This window comes from Mustelus asterias, chromosome 5 (assembly GCF_964213995.1).
Source record: "Mustelus asterias chromosome 5, sMusAst1.hap1.1, whole genome shotgun sequence".
Taxonomy (NCBI): Eukaryota; Metazoa; Chordata; class Chondrichthyes; order Carcharhiniformes; family Triakidae; genus Mustelus; species Mustelus asterias.
Window position 1 is genome coordinate 59,204,611 of NC_135805.1, and position 22,502 is coordinate 59,227,112.

The 22,502-nt window shown below is 40.9% G+C and overlaps 1 protein-coding gene across 1 annotated transcript in view; it reads right to left on the reverse strand.

Annotated features, from left to right (window-relative positions):
- Positions 1-22,064, reverse strand: part of ufl1 (UFM1-specific ligase 1) — a 48,876-nt gene extending 26,812 nt beyond the window's left edge. Inside the window, exons 1-8 of the mRNA XM_078212645.1 lie at positions 21,847-22,064; positions 17,715-17,860; positions 15,956-15,984; positions 15,159-15,256; positions 12,224-12,338; positions 10,743-10,873; positions 9,802-9,860; positions 5,181-5,327 (exon numbers count right to left, since the gene is read on the reverse strand). Of these exons, the coding sequence (XP_078068771.1) occupies positions 5,181-5,327; positions 9,802-9,860; positions 10,743-10,873; positions 12,224-12,338; positions 15,159-15,256; positions 15,956-15,984; positions 17,715-17,860; positions 21,847-21,923 (802 nt within the window). The 5' untranslated portion in view covers positions 21,924-22,064. The remainder of the gene's footprint in view (positions 1-5,180; positions 5,328-9,801; positions 9,861-10,742; positions 10,874-12,223; positions 12,339-15,158; positions 15,257-15,955; positions 15,985-17,714; positions 17,861-21,846) is intronic.
- Positions 22,065-22,502: the final 438 nt, after the last annotated feature.

The window sequence follows — 22,502 nt, forward strand, 5'->3', positions numbered from 1 at the left end:
TGTAACCTCAACTCCGCACTGCACCTACCCCGGATAATCTTTCACCTCCTTGCCATCAAGAATCTAGCTCTGTCTTAAAAACATTCAAAGCTTCTGCTTCCACTGCCTTTCGAGGAAGAGTTCCAAAGATACATAACCCTCAAGAGAAAAAACTTCTAATCTGTCTTAAATGAGTGAACCCTTATTTTTAAGGTTCTAGATGCTCCCACAAGGGGAAACATCTTTTCCACATCCACCTGTGAAGACCCCTCAGGATATTCCATGTTTTATTCAAGTTGCTTTTTACTCTTCTAAATTCCAACAGATGCAAGCCTGCCCTGTCTAAGCTTTCCTCATAAGCCAACCTCCCATTCCAGGTATTCGTCCTCTAAACCTTCTCTGAACTCCTTCCAATGTATTTACATCTATCCTTAAGGAAATCAATACTGTACACAGTACGCCAGATATGGTCTCACCAACGTCCTGTATAAATGAAACTTGCCCTCTCTACTTTGGTACTCAATTCCCCTCAAAACAAAGGACAACAGTTTATTAGATTTCCTGATTACTTGCATGCCAAGAGTTTGTGATTTGTGCACAAGAACACCTCGATCCTTCTGTATCTCAAGCTTTCATTTAGACATTCCTCTTTTTTATTCTTCCTGCCAAAATGGACAATTTCACCTTTTCCACGTAATACTCCATTTGTCAAATCTTTGACCACTCATTTAACTTATCGATATCCTTTTGTAGCCTCATGTCCTCTTTACAACTTACTTTCTAATCTATCTTTATGTCATCAGCAAATTTAGCAATCATACCTTTGGTCCCTTCATCCAAGTCATTTACATAAATTATAAATAGTTGAGGCCCCAGCACGGATTCCTATGGCACACCACTCGTTACAACCTGCCGACCAGAAAAGGCCCATTTGTGTGTATCCTCTGTTCCCGTTAGTTAGCTAATTTTCTATCCATGCCAATAAGTTATCCTCTACACCATGAGCTTTTATTTTCAGTAATAACCTTTGATGTGGCACTTTATCAAATTCCTTCTCGAAAGCTAAGTACAGTACATCCACTGGTCAATCCACCCTTAATTCACAGCACACATGACTCCTTCAAAGAACTCTAATAAATTGATTAACATGATCTCCCTTTCACAAAACCATGTTGACTCTGTTCGATTACCTTGAATTTTTCTAAGTACCCTATAACGCCTTTAATAAAAGTTTCTTACGTTTTTCCTATGACAGATGTTAAGCTAATTGGATGTATTTTCTACTTGCCTCCCTCCCATTTTGAACAAAGGAGTTACATTCGTTATTTTCCAATCTAATGGAACTCCCCCCAAATCTAGTGAATTCTGAAAAATTAAAACCAATGCATCAACTATCTCACCAGCCACTTCTTTCAAGAAACTAGGATGAAATCCAATGAAGTCCGAAAGACATGCTGGTTAGGCACATTGGTCATGCTAAATTCTCCCTCAGTGTACCCAAATAGGTGCCAGAGTGTGGCGACTAGGGGATTTTCACAGTAACTTCATTGCCGTGTTAATGTAAGCCTACTTGTGACACGAATAAAAAAACTTAAAACCTAAAAACGTAAAACTGGAAAGGGTGCAAAAAAGCTTTACAAAAATGTTACCGGGACTGGAAGGTTTGAATTATAAGGAGAGGCTGGGACTTTTCCCCTGGAGTGCAGGAGGATGAGGGGTGTAACCTTATAGAAGATTATAAAACCATGAGGGGAATCGATAAGGTGAATAGCCAAGGTTTTTTTCTAACCAGTGTAGGGGAGTCCAAAACTAGAGGGCATAGGTTTAAGGTGAGAGGGAAAAGACATAAAAGGAACCCAAGGGGCAACTTTTTCCACACAGAGGGTGGTGCGTAAATGGAATGAGCTGCCAGAGGAGGTGGCAGAGGCGGGTACAATTACAACATTTAAAATAAATTTGGATAGGCACATGGATAGGAAAGGTTTAGAAGGATATGGGCCAAATGCAGGCAAATGGGACTAGTTCAATTTAGGAAACCTGATTGGCATGGACGAGTTGGACCAAAGGACATGTTTCTATGCTGTATATCTTTATGACTCTATGGTGATGTAATTTTGAGTTTCTCCCTCTCTTCCATTTCCTGATCTACAGCTATTTCTGGGATGTTACTTGTGTCCTCTATAGTGAAGGACAATGCAAAATACCTGTTGAATTCATCTGCCATCTCCTTATTTTCCATTATTTCATCCTCAGACTTACTTTCTATAGAACCTACAGTCACTGTGTTAACTCTTTTCTTTTTAAAATATTTATAGTAACTCTTACTTGTTTTCATACTTCGAGCCAGGTTTCTCTCTTACTCTAATTTTTCTCTCCTTGCTAATCCTTTTAGTCATTCTTTGCTTTTTTAATATTCTATCCAATCTTCTGATCTACCAATCATTATTTGTTTTTCTTTAAGTTTGATACCATCTTTAACTTTTTTGATTAACTACGGATGGTGGGTTCCTCCTTGAAATTTTTCTTTTTCATTGGAATGTATCTATTCTGTGTATTCTGAAATATCCCTTGAAATGTCTGTCACTTCTTCCTTTATGCTCCATCCTCACCTGCGAATACTCTTAGGAGGCCTATACACCACTCCTACATGTGACTTCTTTTCTTTATCATTTCTCACCTCTACCCAAATATTTTTTGAGGAGATAACTAAGTGTGTTGATGAAGGTAGGGCAGTTGATGTCATATACATGGATTTTAGTAAGGCGTTTGATAAGGTCCCCCATGGTCGGCTTATGATGAAAGTGAGGTGGTGTGGGATAGAGGGAAAGTTGGCCGATTGGATAGGTAACTGGCTGTCTGATCGATGACAGAGGGTGGTGGTGGATGGAAAATTTTCGGATTGGAGGCAGGTTGCTAGCGGAGTGCCACAGGGATCGGTGCTTGGTCCTCTGCTCTTTGTGATTTTTATTAATGACTTAGAGGGGGCTGAAGGGTGGATCAGTAAATTTGCTGATGACACCAAGATTGGTGGAGTAGTGGATGAGGTGGAGGGCTGTTGTAGGCTGCAAAGAGACATAGATAGGATGCAAAGCCGGGCTGAAAAATGGCAAATGGAGTTTAACCCTGATAAATGTGAGGTGATTCATTTTGGTAGGACTAATTTAAATGTGGATTACAGGGTCAAAGGTAGGGTTCTGAAGACTGTGGAGGAACAGAGAGATCTTGGGGTTCATATCCACAGATCTCTAAAGGTTGCCACTCAAGTGGATAGAGCTGTGAAGAAGGCCTATAGTGTGTTAGCTTTTATTAACAGGGGGTTGGAGTTTAAGAGCCGTGGGGTTATGCTGCAACTGTACAGGACCTTCGTGAGACCACATTTGGAATATTGTGTGCAGTTCTGGTCGCCTCACTATAAGAAGGATGTGGAAGCGCAGAGGAGATTTACCAGGATGCTGCCTGGTTTGGAGGGTAGGTCTTATGAGGAAAGGTTGAGGGAGCTCGGGCTGTTCTCTCTGGAGCGGAGGAGGCTGAGGGGAGACTTAATAGAGGTTTATAAAATGATGAAGGGAATACATAGAGTGAACGTTCAAAGACTATTTCCTCGGGTGGATGGAGCTATTACAAGGGGGCATAACTATAGGGTTCGTGGTGGGAGATATAGGAAGGATATCAGAGGTAGGTTCTTTACGCAGAGAGTGGTTGGGGTGTGGAATGGACTGCCCGCAGTGATAGTGGAGTCAGACACTTTAGGAACATTTAAGCGATTATTGGATAGGCACATGGAGCACACCAGGATGATAGGGAGTGGGATAGCTTGATCTTGGTTTCAGATAAAGCTCGGCACAACATCGTAGGCCGAAGGGCCTGTTCTGTGCTGTACTGTTCTATGTATGTTTACCCAAACTGCCTCTTCATCCTGGTTTTCTGAACTTAAGCCACCCTTTTCTACTGTACTAACATCATGATTTAATTAACAGAGTCACCCCTCCACCTTTTCCTAGCTTCCTGTCCTTCCTAAATAACGTGTACCGATCAATATTCAGGTTCCAATGTATGCCATCCTGCAGCCATGTCTCTGTAACGGTTATCAGATTATACTTATTAATTTTTATTTGCACTGTTCATTTGTTTTGTTTCAAATGCTGTGCGCATTTAGATAGAGTGCCAGTTTTGTCCTGTTACTATTTTTGTAACCTGTAGTCGTCTGATTTGTACTCCCTACCTCTTCCTGTCAAGAACTGTTTATCATTTCCCATACAAATACCTTTCTCTCTTGCCTCATCTCATTTGTCTCCCTCAGCAAAACAAAAATAGACAAACGCTCCAAAATATGTTCCTTATTTTTGCATTTATGAATAGGCCCGAGTAAAGAAAGAAATCAAAGACTGAGAGCAGTATAAATAAAGTTAATTGATTTGAAGGGCTCAACTCTTCATTTTTCTGTTGCTTACCCATTTATATTTACTCAGTCCAGTGCTGACAGGTAGAAGAGAATTATGATTTTTCTCTTTGCCCCATTGACCTGCGACATTTTAGGAATGTGATCTCCAAGGCTACATCTTTAAGTAAGACCCTTTTTAAAACTAGGTTTATACTCAGTACAAGATTTCTACAAGACTTAAAAAGCTGAGCTTAGAAAAGAGAGGCCAGTGAAAGATGGGTCTGAATTTTATTACTTTCAAATTTTATGTTATAGGTTTTCTGGCTGGTATTCTGCATGTTCAATTCTTTATTTTTTCTATCACGTGCAAAATGAAATGAAAAAGCAAACAAAAAAAAAGTTGGCAGCAAGACAACTTTAATTTTTAATTATAAAACCAGCTAGGTAAAGGGCCAAGGTTAACAGGAGAAATTTTATCTTTCCAATAAAGTTGTTGCACATCTTTAGCAAAAAACAGCTTAGCAACACATCATCGAGATAATGTCAGACTGAAAACTCTCTGGCTGAGGCAGACCAAACCAAACTACAAGCTACTCTTGACAAATTTACATTTAATTCCATATAAGCATCCAGAGGACGATTTGCAACCTCTGCTTTAAATTTGGCCTATGCTGAGTACTAGCTAGTCTGAAGTTTAAGTCTACATTGATCTAAATGTGTCCTTCGATGATACATCACAAAATGATCACCCAAAACTTCAAGATCTTAACTTTAACCAAGTTTTCTAATAATTGTGACAGCAAATATTAAATATAGTTACCCAAGTAGCCATTTTGTTTGAGAAAGGAATCCACCCAGTTATTTTGTGTTCTCGAGTAGATATCAGGGATATAAACAGCCTTATCCTGTCTGCCACCAATCACTGCTCCATTCAAACGACCACTGGTTATAAACTCTTCAAGGAAAGCTGCAAAAATAATAATCCATGCGGATAGTGATTGTAAGAAATGCTCAAACATTTTATGATTTCAGCCTTATGAAACGCTCTAGCAACAGGTACGGCCTGGATTTCGCAGTCGGCGGTGGACAGACATCATTTGCCACAGACCTCGAAGAAAACTGCCCACAAAGATCAGTGACCTGAACATCCCCTTTCCTGATATCTGTCGGAATCTGGCACCAAGTCACGGGATCTCGAGGAGTCCAACAACAGGAGATTGAGACTTCACTCAACAAGAAAGGTCAAGCAGAAATTCCTGCACAAGGCGTACCTGCCTTCAGCCCTTATTTGCGGCTCTGGCACCACTTTCTCCACTGAGGCTATAGGGAATTACTTGCCACGAGCACCAATCTGTCAGGGGCTAGAATGTTAGAGCTTAGCTGTTCCTACACTGCCGCCATTTTGTTCTTCTTAAAAACAAGGCGCACGATTCCTTTGAAAGAGTGGTGTCCGGAGGTCAAGAAGCAAGGTCCAGGAAGAATGGACACCCATGCTGAGTCACCTGGAAAGCATAATACCACTTATTATATATTGCTGCTCTTGTCTGTAATTCTTCTAGGGCATTGAGCTTTGAAAAATATTGTGTTGGCACTCCAGCTATACGCTGGGGTGGATCCCTCATCTAAGACTAGAGTTATGAGGAACTGTCACCATAGGAAGTGGTCGGCCCACAGACAACTTGGGCTAAAGCATCGGACAAGCGTAGCATCGAGAGATGTCAGTTTCCCAGAATCCAGGGTTGGTACTTGTTAAACATCAGAGCTATGGGCACTCAACATTGCATTCTTACTGTTATTGTGTTTGCTAAATATGTATTACAAAATAAAAATGCAAAAAGTAAAGGAGAGGGCAGTTAAGGAGAGAAAATAAGGAACAAGGACAGGCTGACCATCAGCAAAGAGCTCAAAATCGATTTTATAATTGTTTCAACATATTTTTGTCACATCTACCAGAATGCTAGAGCTGAAATCTTTCAAAAAGTGGATAGCAAAGGAAGCACCAAATTCCTTGGGGTAACCTGCACTTTTAACAATTAATCCGGTGTGAATAAGAGTATGAGAAGTCAATTATAAGAATATTTTTTAATTGTATTTTAGTAAAAATGAGAGTCAAAGTGCAAAGAAAGGCCACATTCTGATCATTTTTCAGCATTAATCTGTTAAGCACAACATTACCCAAACATTATTCATATTAAATAGACTGTGGTGATCTTACTCTATTTGACTCAGTCAATATGTTTACATCCAAATGGAGCCCACAAGGGTCCGTGATATAAAAACATTCTAGAAGGCAACAAGTATACATCTGTTTCTAGCATATCAGAACTCCCTCTAGTGACAAAATCAGGTCCTATAGCAATTGACCTGACCGCAGCATAGTTTTCTGGTTCTCTTCAATTAATCAAAAAGATTTATGGCACCTTTTAACATAGGAAAATAGACCAAGGGGCTTCAAAGAGCTGCAATCAAAAATACATCAATGTTAAAGCAAAGCAACTGATATTAAGACTGGGGTTGATCCAGTTTGGTCAAAGAGGTGGATTTTAAAGAGGCCTTTAGAGGGCAAAGAGGTGGGATTTGCATAGAAATTCCCAAATGTGGGCTCCAGGCAGCTAAAGGCGCTACAGCTAAGGGTGGGGTGAAGAGCAAACATTAATGACTTGGCATTAGTACATTCACATCCCTCGTTCAAGTTTGTGGTTGACACAAAAATAGGTGGGAAGGCAAGTGGTGCGGATAACACACAGAGTCTGCAGAGGGATGTGGACAGGTGAAATGAGTGGGTAAAAACTTGGTAGATGGAATGTAAGAAAATGTTAAGTAATGAACATTGGTAGGGAGAATAAAGGAGGTGAACATTATTTAAAGAAAGCTGCGGCACAGCGGGATTTGGGGGTCCTCATGCATAAAACACAGAGCTAGTATGCAGGTTCGGCAGGTTTTTGGCAAATGGATGCTGGTCTTTATTTCAAAGGGAATGGAATATTAAAATAGGAAAGTCTTGCTAAAACTATATAAGGCACTAGTTAGACCACACCTGGAATACTGTGAAGAGGCTTGGTCCCCTTATCTAAAGAAAGATATGCTAGCATTGGAGGCAGACCAGAGAAGGTTCACCAAGTTGATCTCAGCCATGGAGGGATTTTCTTATGAGGGGAGGTTGAGCTGTAGAGGCTGCGTTGTTCAATATGTTCAAGACTGAGGTAAAACAGATTTTTAATCAATAAGGGAATCAAGGGTTATGGAGATAAGGTGGGAAAGTGGAGTTGAGGATTATCACATCAGTTCAGTCATGATCTCATTGAATGGTACAACAGACTCGATGGGTTGAATGGCCTACTTTTGCTCGTGTTTTGTGGTCTATATGAAATACCCAATGACTAGAGATAGAGGAATGGTGTATTTTTGGAGACAGAGGATGAGGAGATTACAGAGATGGAGTGTGACAAAACCATGAAGGGGTTTCAAGAGGAAGGTAAAGGGGCTTAAAGCAGGAAAATTCTGGGGCCAAGCTGACAAGAGGGAGGATGAGAAGAGGGGAACAGAGTTTAGTGCAGGGGGAGATAGAGAGAAATTGAGAAGGCATTTAAACATGAAAATTAGGATTTTAGGTTGGGGGAAGTAGCAGCCAGTGCAGACTAGAACAGGCATTAAGCAATTGGATGAACAGGCTGCTGTGGAATTGGCTATAGCTAGCAGAGCTTTGCAGCAAGTAGAAAATAATCAAGAGGAGTGATCAGCAAGCATTGGAATAATTTAAATAAAAGCAGAGAATGCTGGAAATACTCAGCAACTTAGGCAGCGTCTTAACTCTATCTGTTTCTCTCCAATGACCCCAGCTCAGAATATCTCCAGCAATTCCTTTTAGACTCATAGAACAGATTCTCAACAGTGCAGAAGAGGCCATTTAGCCCATCGAGTCGGCACCAACTCTCTGACGGAGCATCTTACCCAGGCCCTCTACCCCACCCCATTCCTGTAACTGCACACATTTACCATGGCTAATCCGTTTAACCTACACATCTTGGAACACTAAGAGGCAATTTAGCATGGCCAAAACACCTAACCTACACATCTTTTGACTGTGGGAGGAAACCGGAGGACCCGGGAGGAAAGCCACGCAGACACGGGGAGAACATGCAAGCTCCACACAGTCACCCAAGGCCGGTATTGAATCTAGGTTCCAGGTGCTGTGAGGCAGCAGTGCTAACCACGGTGCCGCCCATTTCTTTTTAAATTTCAGATTTTCAGCACTTGTAATATTTGCTTCTGTATTGAAATAGTTGAGCTTTGGAGTAACAAAGGAAGGAGTGAAGGTTTCAGCAACAGATGGACTGAGGAAGGAGTGGTGGCAAGCCACGTTATGAAGGTGGAAATAAGCAGCCTTTACAATGGAGAGGATATGGAGTCAGAAGCTCAACTTAAGACCACACTGAATGCTGAGGCTGTGAAAAGTCTCTCCAGCCTGAAACGATTGCTCAGAATAAAGAAGGTTAGAGATTTATGATGACTTGATCTTTCCAATGTTTAAATGGAAGAAACTGAAGCTCATCCAAGCGAAGGCATTGTGCAAACTATGACAACACAGAAGTAGTGGAGAGGTCAAAACAGGAGATGAAAAGGAGGATGATGTAGTGAAGGGACTGAGTGTTAACAAATAAAAGGAGACAGCCAAAGATGGATCCTTGTGGAATTCCTGAGATTTTGGTATCAAGGTGGAAGAGAAGTCATTGATGGAGATCCTCTCACTATGATTGGTTAGGGAAGAATGGAACCAAATGAGGATAGTGTCACACTGAACTGGGCGTTGGAGGAGGATAGTGCAGTAGATTGTGTTAAAGATTGCAGAGAGGTCAGACGATTGAGCTTTTAAAAAAAAGGCAAGAGGGTGATAATGACCATTGGGAGAGGGAGATAATACTTGAGGAGAGGGAGATAATACTTGAGAAGCGGGAAACACTAACTTGTCAAATCAATGAGCTTCATGGCTTTAGTTTCAGCAATCTCTGTTGTATCTCTATGAAATTTCCTTTTGTTACTATCTGTGTTTGACACCAGATCTAAAATCACATTTCAGTTAGTTCAAAAATTGCTCATACTCAAATAACCTACAGTTTATTCGAGTGCAAACATGGAACCTGAGCTCAATACCAAAACAATGTAGTGACTGTATTTTTATCAAGGTATTATAGTGTTTCTCATTGTCCTGTGATTTATTTCTCTGTATGCCGACAACGAAATAAAATGATTTCACTGGGAATGTTTTTAATAGGTTATCATACTTGAGGCACAACATTTTTAATTGAACGGTATTACTTCCAGCCTTATGCTACTCCATCAGAAGATGCACTTCTGCTTATAAATAGGTTTTGCCCACTTAACTGCATTTCAATACTAATTCTCTCTCTTTGTAACATTGTGTAATTCCATTGCCAACTTACAGTAAAGGAGATGCTCCTGAAATTTATATTGAGTTATCAAAGAGCTTAGAGGTGTTGGCCTGTTGACAAAGAACATTAAAAATCCCATTTAAAAATAAAGTACATTTTAAGTGCAACACACATAGAAACATACTTCCCTCTGAATTCAAGCGCAACATATTAATCCTCAAAAACTGATTAACAAACTATGGTTTTCAAATCAAAACACCTGATAATCTCATTTACAGTAATGGTAATTAACTGAATATATAAATAAAGTGGTAAATAAAACTAGACCACAATGTCCTTGAAGTAACTCTAACAAATGTCCTTTTGTCTTTCAAAAGAAGTTACGCTATCAGTAAAAACCAATCTCCAAAAAGGTGCAACATAGGGACAAAAACCATTTTAAAGACTCAAATTACTAACCATGCAATATAGTTGATGAGGAAACATTAGAGAGAGATCATTTAAATTGTAATTGATAACCTGAACAGGCTATCCCGCACATAAGATTCCTTTACCACTCGTTTAATCAGGCCAACAAAAGTAGCAACAGGAATTCACTCTAACACACAACCAGTACAAAATAAACTTGGTACTGTACATTCTGATTATAATGGCGCAGGGAAAAAACATCAGAATCAAGTGTACATAAATAATGCAAGTCAACAAATGCAGTCGATAATACCAAATGACAGGTGGAAAATGAATAGCTAGCCTCAGAAAAGAGCCGACTTCAAAGATAAACATGAAGCAAAAATTACTGGTATTCACATTGTGAGCAGGGTTCTATCACATTCATATAAAATGTTTTAGCAATAGTAATTGGAAAAGGCACATTGCAGCTATATTAGTTCATCATATTACACAGTCTTACTGCAAGTATTAACTTGAACATGAATTTATTCGCTTTACTCTTTAATTGTATCGATAAGAAAGTACAATGTCTTGAACCAGACCTGGTTACTGCACTGAAAAGCCCACGAACCCGTGCCTTATGTTGAGCAACAAAAGCATCAGTAAAGATGACTCCTCGATCATAGGCATCCATCTGTCCATTTATAATTCTGCCGAGGCGCTGTGACAATACCTCAAAATTTAAATTAAAATATGAAAATATTATTGATGCACAGAAACAATTCAGACTTTGCAGAAAGACAAGATTTAAAAACAAAAATGTTTGTTGATTGCATTTTGGAAAGTGTCCAATTTAGCTATGATTTAGCCATTTACCTGCCCAGGCTAAGGACGTGCCATTTTATAAAGACAATAATATTATAATGCAAACTTAATTTCAAACTTGAAGTCATAGGTTGGAACTTTCCCGCTGCTCATGCCGATAGGATTTTCCGGTCCCGCTCTTCGCACATCCCCTCCACAGGTTTCCTGGCTGAGGGGTGCATTCAACGGGAAAGTCCTTTGACAACAGCAGGGGCAGAAGATCCCGCCAACAGCCAACGGTGGGCCACCTCCCATCGCTGCAAAACACGTGGCGGCTTGCATTAAAAAATCCCACCCATAAAATTGTGTTGCCGTTAAGTCCAACTCATTTCCAATCCCTTTGATACCCACATGCTGCCCATCTCTCAGCTTTTGGCCTGGATTTCTGAGAGTTCCTCCCTCCTTTCCCCTCGATTCATGTCTCCACCTTAGCTTCCATCTCTTAATAGCCTCAGTTTTTTCTCAGGTCTCATTGCATTTTCATCCACAATTTGTATCAATGCTATCCTCTTTCTCAAATAATTCTACTCCCTTTTTCACTGTTCATTTTTCTGTCCCATACAACTCCCTTGTTGCCTTCCTTTCTTTTTCTCCCTGATTTCTTCTACCCATTTGCCTTGACCATTTTTCCTTTCCACTAGGCTAAGTTGCTGTAGTGCACCTTGTAGATGGTGCACACTGTTCCCACTGGGTATCGGGTGCAGGGGGTGAAAGTGTAAGCACTTCATGGGACCAAATTGAACTTGCCTCTCTCTAATATTTAAGGTCAGCTCATATTTCATGTCATCATCCGAATGACAGAAGGAAAACTAGATGGACCTTGATCTTTCTCCATTTAGCATATCTTGTATACACTGAGCATCTCATGTGTACAACATATGACCCGAAAGGGACCCATTTAAGGGCCAAGGATAGGCTACGCAGCATCAGCAGCTCTAACATCCCTCGTTTCCAATGCTCTTCATCTCTTAATTTTCAAGTACACATATAAGAATTCCAACTTATTAATGCTTCTGGTCCCATTACAACATTCCTTCTTCTAACCGGTTACTCAAAGCCATTGATCACATAATGCCAGTTTTATTACCTGTGAAATCGGAGGTATTTTAAAATTACTAGAAATTGTCAGTGAAGCATTTACTGCTCGATCCCTTTCCTTACTGCTGTACATTAGCTATCCAAAATATATTATAATTGCAATGGGATAGTATTTACTCACCTCTGTTAGAAAGTCAGCTGGAAGGTCATACAATTTACAAAGCTCTGCTAGAGTCACTTGTCCAGCTTCCTGCAGTCGGTCATTTACCTCTTCAGCCATCTGATCCAGGTAGGTTCTGATTAAGGGACAGCAATATTACATTCAGTCCTTACTTTGAGTTTATTTAAAATATTAATTTGACTGCAGATACACATGTACTTAAAACAAGCATAGATTTCTAGAATTATGAATGTGCACCAATACTACATTGTGAAATAAAACTTTTCAAAATGCTGTGATAGCTGCATTATTAAATATTTGCCAGTTTTCCTCAGATCCATTCGTTCATAATGTTTAATTTATTGAGATAAAATGTTGGAGGTAAAAAATCTGTTGGGGTTACTTTAGCGTTTTGCTGATAAACGGGTAATACAGGTTGAGTATTCTTTATCCTCGGGGCTTTGGACACCTCAAAGAAATTACATTGCAATAACCTAGTTAAGTAAAGAAAATGGCTCGAAAAGTAAGACTTATAACTGAATAATAAATACAGGGTACCTGTAATAAGTTTCTTTATGACGTGTTCACCAGAAAAATCACAAGGTAAACAGTGCAGACAAACAACTAGACCTGCCGTGTGCGATAAAGATCAATGATCAGTAAGTTTGTGGACGACACAAAATTGGCAGGACTTGCAGATAGTGAGGAGCATTGTCAGAAGCTTCAGAAGGATATAGATAGGCTGGAAATTTGGGCAAAGAAATGGCAGACGGAGTTCAATCCTGATAAATGCGAAGTGATGCATTTTGGTAGAAATAATGTAGGGAGGAGCTATACGATAAATGGCAGAACCATAAAGGGTGTAGATACGCGGAGGGACCTGGGTGTGCAAGTCCACAGATCCTTGAAGGTGACGTCACAGGTGGAGAAGGTGGTGAAGGCATATGGCATGCTTGCCTTTATAGGACGGGGCATAGAGTATAAAAGTTGGGGTCTGATGTTGCAGATGTATAGAACGTTGGTTCGGCCGCATTTGGAATACTGCGTCCAGTTCTGGTCGCCACACTACCAGAAGGACGTGGAGGCTTTGGAGAGAGTACAGAGGTGGTTTACCAGGATGTTGCCTGGTATGGAGGGGCTTAGTTATGAGGAGAGATTGGGTAAACTGGGGTTGTTCTCCCTGGAAAGACGGAGGATGAGGGGAGACTTAATGGAGGTGTATAAAATTATGAAAGGCATAGATAGGGTGAACGGTGGGAAGCTTTTCCCCAGGTCGGTGGTGACGTTCACGAGGGGTCATAGGTTCAAGGTGAAGGGGGGGGGGGGGGGGGGGGGGGGGGGGAGGTTTACACAGATATCAGAAGGACATATTTTACACAGAGGGTGGTGGGGGCCTGGAATGCGCTGCCAGGCAAGGTGGTGGAGGCGGACACACTGGGAACGTTTAAGATTTATCTAGACAGCCATATGAATGGAGTGGGAATGGAGGGATACAAAAGAATGGTCTAGTTTGGACCAGGGAGCGGCACGGGCTTGGAGGCCCGAAGGGCCTGTTCCTGTGCTGTATTGTTCTTTGAAGTTCAAAAATGTTTTTTTGAATTACAGATGAAGAATACCTGTAGCAAACTTGCTACTTACTTTGTACCTAATTTCCTCTCCCACTGAAGTAAACATTGGAAAGACTGGAGCCACTGTCTTTGGCCCTTGCAATGGAGATTCAATCTCATACCCAGCCACAACCTCAGGGTTAAATTAGAATGTAAGTTCCACATCTTAATTGCCTTTGCGCTGAGCTTTCAACCACACATCCTTTTCATCAAAAATACTTTTAACTTCCATCTCCTTAATGTTACCCGTTACTAACTTTTTCATTGCCCATCCTCTAATCAAACCTCAAACATGCAGGATTAGGCTGTAGAGTTGGACAAACAGGCATGATCGTGATGAAGGGCCAAATGGCCTCCTCCTGCTCCTATCTTCTATGTTTCTATGCCGTTGTCACATCCAGACTCAAATGTTCCATTGGCCAGCCTCCAATTTATCCATTTAAAATAATCCAATGTTTTCCTAATCTTATGTAATTCCACATTAAGTCCCATTCACCCATCGCCTTGCCTGTGCTGATGGACATGGGCCCACCTTCTCGAATTCCTTTCTTCAACCCCTCACCTGCTTTATTTCGATATCCTCCTTTAAAGGTCATAGTAAATTAACATTACTGGCCAAACATTTAGTTATCTCCACTAATCTCACCATTGTTAGCCCAGGATAAATATATCGCTTCTACATTAACTACTGGAAACATCTGGTCTTACAAATTGCCTGCAGTAATTAACCATGCATATTTGGGAGGAGTTGGCACACGAGATGAGGCAGTTTTGTTGAAACAAATGGAAATACAAGAGCAGTATCATGAATATAGACAGTGGAAGAGAGACAGTGATAGAGGAGAAGTGTTAGACAGTGCTGAAGCTGGCAGGAAGGGCAAGAATGAACAATAAACAATGGTCACCAGGTGCATGGATTGCTATCCATACATTCTAACTGTATTGAACAAGTTGGTATCCAACTGAAGAGTCTTCAAGAGGGAGAGGTTAAAAAAGTGGAAGCATAGCAGGGAGCTTGATGTACTCCAGGACTTCAGAGAGAGAAGGTTGGAGATGGCCCAGTAGAGGCAAGTCAGGGACTCAGAGCTGGTGGTGGGGATGATGTGACAGTAGGCTTGATGACAACGTTAATTTAAAGACTGGAGGGGGCCGTTAAAGGAGACAGTGCCGAAAACGAACTCAGTCAGGAAATCTGAAAGACTTAAGAATTTGTGTGTCTAGGTTACAGATGAAAGAAGCAGAGGTCACTATGATTCTGAAATCCTGTCACCATTACTTAAATCCTCGAGTTGTTTTGGGAAAAAGATAAAGCAAATGCCCACTAGAATGAAGAGATTGTCAATACTTACTCATCAATCAGCTGGCCCAAGACAAGCTGAACGCTTCTGTCGGATTTAACAATGTCATTTGCTCTGCTCTCAACGTGAGTTAGATCCACATTGAGAATCTAAGAAAATGTTTTAAAAAGTTTTAAGATTTTTAGTTTTGGACTGCACAAATCAATGAATAATAAAACACAAGTAATTGGGGGAAAATGCATCATTTGAATAGCAAAGGTTTAGTAGATTTGTTTACAGATGAAATGACATACAATCACTGAATGTATGTTCAGTTTTGCCCTTTAAGTATTTGCTGAAATGTTTGATAGCATACATTTGCCACAGAAAATTGCATAACCAACTTTTGGTGCATAATCCCTTTGAAATAAATTGCAGACGGAATCAATTTGAATTTCATGAGGCGTAGGGACTATTTACAAACCATTAGAAACTAGTGCACTTACATGGGGCTTTTATGAGTTCTCCTTTAGTTTTCTTAAACACGTAAGGTAATTTGCCCTCAATCAATCCAAAAAGTGTTAAGGGTAAAGGTGCTGGTTGGAAAGAAACCCCCAGCTTTTGGTTACTAAAGACAGCGCTAGACATTTCAAGACCTTTTGAAGATCTAATATCACATTCAGGTTCCATCTGAACTCTAAAACAGGCATGTTTGCTAGTACAGCAGTGTTTCAATTACTGATAATCCGCATTATTCTAAGGATTATATTTTGGAGGTTATATTAATGGCTATAACCTTCATGGTTAAAAGTAGATATTCAATGTACATAACTAAAACTTAAATAAATGGTCCAAATAAGCATACTCACATTCTGCAGATCCACGATATTTATCCTACCTGAAATGTAAAGGAAATATATATATATATATGGAGAATTTACAACTATGCCACAAAAACTATTAAAATAAGCTCACCCCTGTTTTTAAACATAAAATTTTACCTGAACAAACTTTAGAAATCTGTCTGCTAGCTTTTTTTTTAAAAAAGCATATAATTTTGAGAAATAACTATATATAAATTGCTAGAAACTAACAGAAAATAATCCACATGCAGTGCTGGTACATCCTAAACTTAACTCATAGCTCAGGACAAAAATATCAAGTTCAAGCAAAGATCTCTGAGCAAATTTTTAAAAAAATGCATTTCTGGTCAATGGTCATGAAATATGTAAATGGCAACTCAATAGGTATATATAGTACATTTATTATAAAATATCTAATTTTTCTGAATTATGACATTGGATCAGAGAAATTTTAATTAGAGAAAAAAAATCAAATATTACAGAAATCAATGATTTGGGAAAATGAGCAATCCGTGTCTAAATGCAGCAAGATCTGTACAATAGCCAGGCTTGGGCTAACAAGTGACATGCGCTTCACAGAAGTGCCAGGCAATGTCCATCCCCAATAAGAGAGGATCTTATCACCCTTTGACATTCTATGGCATTACCATCACTGAATCACCTACTATCACAATGCCGGGAGTTACCATTGACCAGAAACTGAACTGGACTAGCTATATAAATACAGTGGCTACAAAAGCAGGTCAGAGGCGAGGAGTTCTGCGGTAAGCAACTCCCCAAAGTCTGTCCACCATCTGCAAGGCACAAATCAGGGGTGTGATGGAATACTCTCCACTTGCCTGGTTGAGTGCAGCTCCAACAACACTCAAGATGCTTAACACCATCCAGGACAAATTGGTACCGCTTGCACAAACATTCACTCCCTCCACCATCAATCAACAATGGCAATACTGTATACCATCTACAAGATGCTGCTTAGGTAGTACTTTCCAAACCCATGACTATTATCATTTAGAAGGGCAAAGGCAGGGGACAAATGGGAACACGCAAGTTGCCCTCAAAATCATTCAGCATCCTGACTTGGAAATATATTGCCGTCCCTTCACTGGGTCAAAATCCTGCAGCCCCCTCCCAAATAGCACTGTGGATATACCTACACCACATGGACTACAGTGGTTGGAGAAGGGAGCTCACCACCACCTTCAAAGGGCAATTAGGGATGGGCAATAATTGCTGGTGAGCCAGTGACACCCACATCTCGTATATGGGTAAAAATAAAGCATACTGTTTGCTGGATTGCACCTACTAAAATAGCAAATATTGAGAGACGGGGGAGAATAAGGGAATGTTTTCAACATTGGATTTCCTATCATAGCATATTGCAGTAAAATGTGGATTCTTTTTCAGGGGAATTTCCCATGAAGTGCGGGTTGACAAAGATGTCCTCAAATGGAACAGAGCCCATGTAACACGTTTAACAATATAAATACTCTCATCAATAATCAGCAAATTTGGTAAATGCTTTCAAATTCCTTCTTTGTTTTAACAATGCCCAACAAGTTTAAGACTGGTAATAAAATAGCAAGGAGGTTACGGCAAAAAAATAAAAATGTAACAACTGTCACTATTATTCCGCACACTTATCCTTGGGCTGGACCCACACTAATACTCAATTGCAGTTTTCATGTTTAACTTTATGTAGATCTTGCACAATTTCTTTTAAGGTTAATTAAAATCTAGTTTTCAAGCAACATGCAAAACTCACCTCCGTTAACATATAATTCATCCCGTATCTCTCTGGCAATTTGTGCAGGAGTGATGTACTCCTTTCCATCCAGTGTGTGCACCACATCCAGCTGTTTGTCTGCTATCAATTTAGCAACAATTTCAATACAATTTCGTTCAGACAACCTGTACAAATGAAATTTGAAATACAAGATTGAAGTACAAGCCATGTATTTCAGTTCTCAAGGGGATGCTTATGAAACATAGAAGTCAGCTATTATAACCATAAAATAAATGGGACGTTAGTTTGCATTAGTAAGCCCTTAAATAAGTGTTAAGGATTTCACACTACTTCCATAAGTTGGCATTGGTATTCATAAAAAGATATATTTTGTAACCAGAATTATGTTACAACTTTTCATGAGATTTTATCATTATTTCCATTTCAAATGGGTGCCCAAACGCTCCTCTGTATTCACATGCCAAGGCAGACATGTAACCTGGGAACAAATAATTTACATGGCTTAAAAGATTTTGGAACTTTGCTGAAAACTATTACTGCGTATGACAACAATTTTCACAATTTGAGTATTTTTATCTATTCATCAAACTCTTCACTTGGATGGATTGCTGTCAACAAACCACTTACCATTGCTGAATCCCCCACTCTCAAATGTCCTGGGGTTACCATTGACCAGAAACTGAACTGGACTAGCTAGATAAATATTGTAGCTACAAGAGCAAGTCAAAGGCTAGGAATCCTGCAGCAAGTAACTCACCTCCTGACTCCCCAAAGCCTGTTCACCATCTACAAGGCACAAGTCAGGAATGTGATGGAATATGCTCCACTTACCTGGAATGAGTGCAGTTCCAATAACACACAAGATACTTAACACTATCCAGGGAAAAGTAGCCTGTTGATTGGCACCCCTTCCACAAACATTCAACTCCTCCACAACCAATGCACTGTAGCAGCCGTACGTACACAACTGCAAGATGCGGGCGGCATATTCCAAACCCATGACTACTATCCGCGAGAAGGACAATGGCAGCAGATACATGGGAACACCACCTTCCCTTGAAAATTCCCTTCCAAGCCACTCACCATCCTGACTTGGAAATATATCGCTGCTCCTTCACTACTATTGGATTAAAATCTTGGAACTCTCTCTGAACAGCATGGTCGGTGTACCTACACCTCAAGGACTGCAGCAGTTCAAAGTGGCAGCTCACCGCCACCTTCTCAAGGGCAACACAAGATGGGCAATAAACGCTTGCCTAGCCAGTGAAGCCCACATCCCTTGAACAAATAAAAATAAAGCTGGCTTATGCACTCAACTCTTGAATTTAAGCATGCTCCCACTGTGCTTATATGGGCCAGTACAGGACCAAACAGTTCCCATCCAAAGGAAGTGATTGGAGCACTGCTGATGCACAAACTACAAACTTTCAAAGTTCTCGATTCAAGAACCATTTCTTCAGATTGAAAACTGCACATCACTCTGTTCTTTAAGAAAGCAGAGAGATGGAAACCAGAGAACTATAGGTCAGTTGGTTTAACATCTGCTGCCATGAAATTACTGAACGTGGGCAGCAGTGGTTATCAATGCTGCCTCTCAGCCAGGTTCCATTCCAGCCTTGGGTGACTAGCTGTGTGGAATTTGCACATTCTCTGTGAGTCTGTTTGGCTATCCTCCAGGTGCTCCGGTTTCCTCCTACAGTGCAAAGGATGTGCAGGTTAGGTGGATTGCCCCATAGTTTCCAAAGATATTAAGATGCTAAATCCTTCCCCTTAGTATCCAAAAGTGTACAGGTTAGGTGGATACACATGGTAAATATGCAGGGGCGGGTGCTGTGTAAGATGCTCTTTCAGGAGAGTTGGTTCAGATTTGATGGGCCAAATGGCCTCCTTCTGCACTGTATGGATTCTATTCTATGGAATTCTTTGATTCCTATTCTATGGAACTATTTGATTTGGAAAGGATAGATTATGACCAACAAACCTCAATTGTATATTTTTAAAAAGGTGACTGAAGTATTTTACATGGGCTTCCAGAAGGCATTTGATAAAGTCCAAACTCTTACGATTGTTAGAAGGCTAAGGAAATTTGGCATGTCAGCTGTGACTCTCACCAACTTTTACAGTTGCACCATAGAAAGCATTCTTTCTGGTTGTATCACAGCACTGCCCAAAACCGCAAGAAACTAAAAAGGGTTGTGAATGAAGCACAGCCCATTACACAAACCAGCCTCCCATCCATTGACTCTGTCTACAGTTCCCGCTGCCTCGGAAAAGCAGCCAGCATAATTAAGGACTCCATGCACATCGGACATTCTCTCTTCTACCTTCTTCCCTCAGGAAAAAGATACAAAAGTCTGAGGTCACATACCAACCAATTCAAGGACAGCTTCTTCCTTGCTGCCATAAGACTTTCGAATGGATCTACCTCGCTTTTGTCGATCTTTCGCTACATCCTAGCTATGACTGTAACACTACATTCTGCACTCTCTCTTTTCCTTCTCTATGAACAGTATGCTTTGCCTGTATAGCATGCAAGAAACAATACTTTTCACTGTATACTAATACGTGACAATAATAAATCAAATCAAAATCAAACAAGCTTCGGACTAAGGGACACAGCCTAAACATTATGAGCCTTTCAGGAGCCAAGTTGGAGCGGCACGGTGGCACAGTGGTTAGCACTGCTGCCTCACAGCGCCAGGGACCTGGGTTCGATTCCCAGCTTGGGTCACTGTCTGTGTGGAGTTTGCACATTCTCCCCGTGTCTGTTTGGGTTTCCTCCGGGTGCTCTGGTTTCCTCCCACTGTCCGAAAGATGTGCGGGTTAGGTGGATAGGCTATGCTAAATTGCCCCTTACTGTCAGGGTGACTAACTAGGGTAAATGCATGGGTGATGGGGATGGGGTCTGGGTGGGATTGTGGTCAATGCAGACTCGATGGGCCGAATGGCCTTCTTCTGCACTGTCGGATTCTATGATTTAATGAGCACTTCTACATGCAAATAGTGAAAGTTTCTAACTCAGCTGAACTGCTAATTTTTAAATCAGATTTACTGATTTTTGTTAACCCTAGGTAATAAGGACTAAATGGACTATTGTCATTTCTGTCTGTCCATCTTGTGCATGAATGATGATTAAAAGGAGCTGAAATGTAAATGTAAAAAATGAGACTTATCTGGTGTTGGTTTGGTGCTTTCATTGGGATCTTACTCTTTAACCTGGTGTTCATTTTTAATTTCAGTTTTGTCCAAAAAGATTGGTAAGATACTTAATAATTTGAGATTGGCAAAATGGGTACCAACAATGGGGGAATTTTTGGATCCATCTTCCCAATGGCGTCCATGGAGAAAACTTAGGCCACAATCTAATACACTGAATTTGATTTACTTTGTAACTCAGCTTAGACAGTTCAAAACCTTGAACACCCTCAATTTTTAGAATCACTCCACGATCAGTAGCTGTGCCTTCAGCTGGTGAGTCACTAAGCTCAGGAATGATCCTGCCTACCCCTATCTGCCTCTCTACCTCATTATCCTCCTTTATGACACTTAAAATCTTCCTCTGACTAAATATGTGAACCAGTAATTTATTTTCATAAGGCTTTTGAAGTCCCTTGGAGGGACATTTTATTACATTAAACCCCCTTATTAACACAAGCCGCTGTTACATACCCAAGAACTTTAAATTACTTTCTCCAAACATATGGTGGCAGCCACAACCTCCAAATTAATTTAAGCTACGTTTCTATTTTTCCTCGATTTGTAAGGTTTGTTAATTTAAAAAAAAAGGATAAATCCAATGCTTTGTGTCTTCTGCCAATACAATTGTTTGTGAATTTCCAAAGCTGCTGTCATGTTCGACTTTCCATGTTGGTCAAAAAAAACATAAACAACTACAGGCCGTGAGTTACAACCAGGAAAATAACTTGACACACACATCAAAGTTCAGTAGAAGTGTCTCCCTGCCCTAAACTCACACATCCTCCTCCGAGGGAGAGAGGTCTTTAGGCCGGGAGTTTACAGACTGGGAAGGGAGCTCTCTCCAGTCCTTGCCCACAGGGAGGCTGCGGTTCCTGGGGGAAGCCGACCCAGCAGTAGGCCTGAGCTGGACAACAGGCGCGGTGGGGGGAGATTAAAGGTGTACAAGTGGTACCTCTGCACGGTGCTTGCGAACTGCGCTCTCTGGAAATCGGCTGCCAGCCGCCTGATTTCCTCCCAGTCCGCAGCCATAGCTCCAGCCTAGGCCTCAGCCTCGGCCCACATTCAGCACAAGCCACACGTCAACACTCCGCGCAGCTGCCGCAATGGGACCACTGTGCGCTGCTCTGATTGGCCCGACTCCGCTGTGCTCTGATCGGTCATTCCCTGTATTCCGATTGGTCCGCTCGCACTGCGCTCTGATTGGTCATTCTCTCTTTGTGCTCTGATTGGTCATTCTCTCTTTGCGCTCTGATTGGTCCGTTCTCTCTGCGCTCTGATTGGCCGTTCCGTTGAGCATCCCGATTGGTTGATCGGGATATGGCCTGGACTTGGTGATTTGTTGGAGGTGAAAGGATTGGGATAATAATTGGAGGGAAAATGGGATCATCACATCTTGAGTGGTGATTATTACGTTATAGAAGCAAATTCTGTAACAACGTTCAAGAGGCATCTGGACAGATACACGAATAGGCAGGGATTAGAGGGATATGGACCACATAGAGGCAAGAAAATATTAGGCATCTGTGTCGGCACAGACTTGGTGGGCCGAAGGGCCTGTTCCCGTGCTCCACTGTTCTCACGTGAAGAAGAAGAATGCTCGTGATTCCG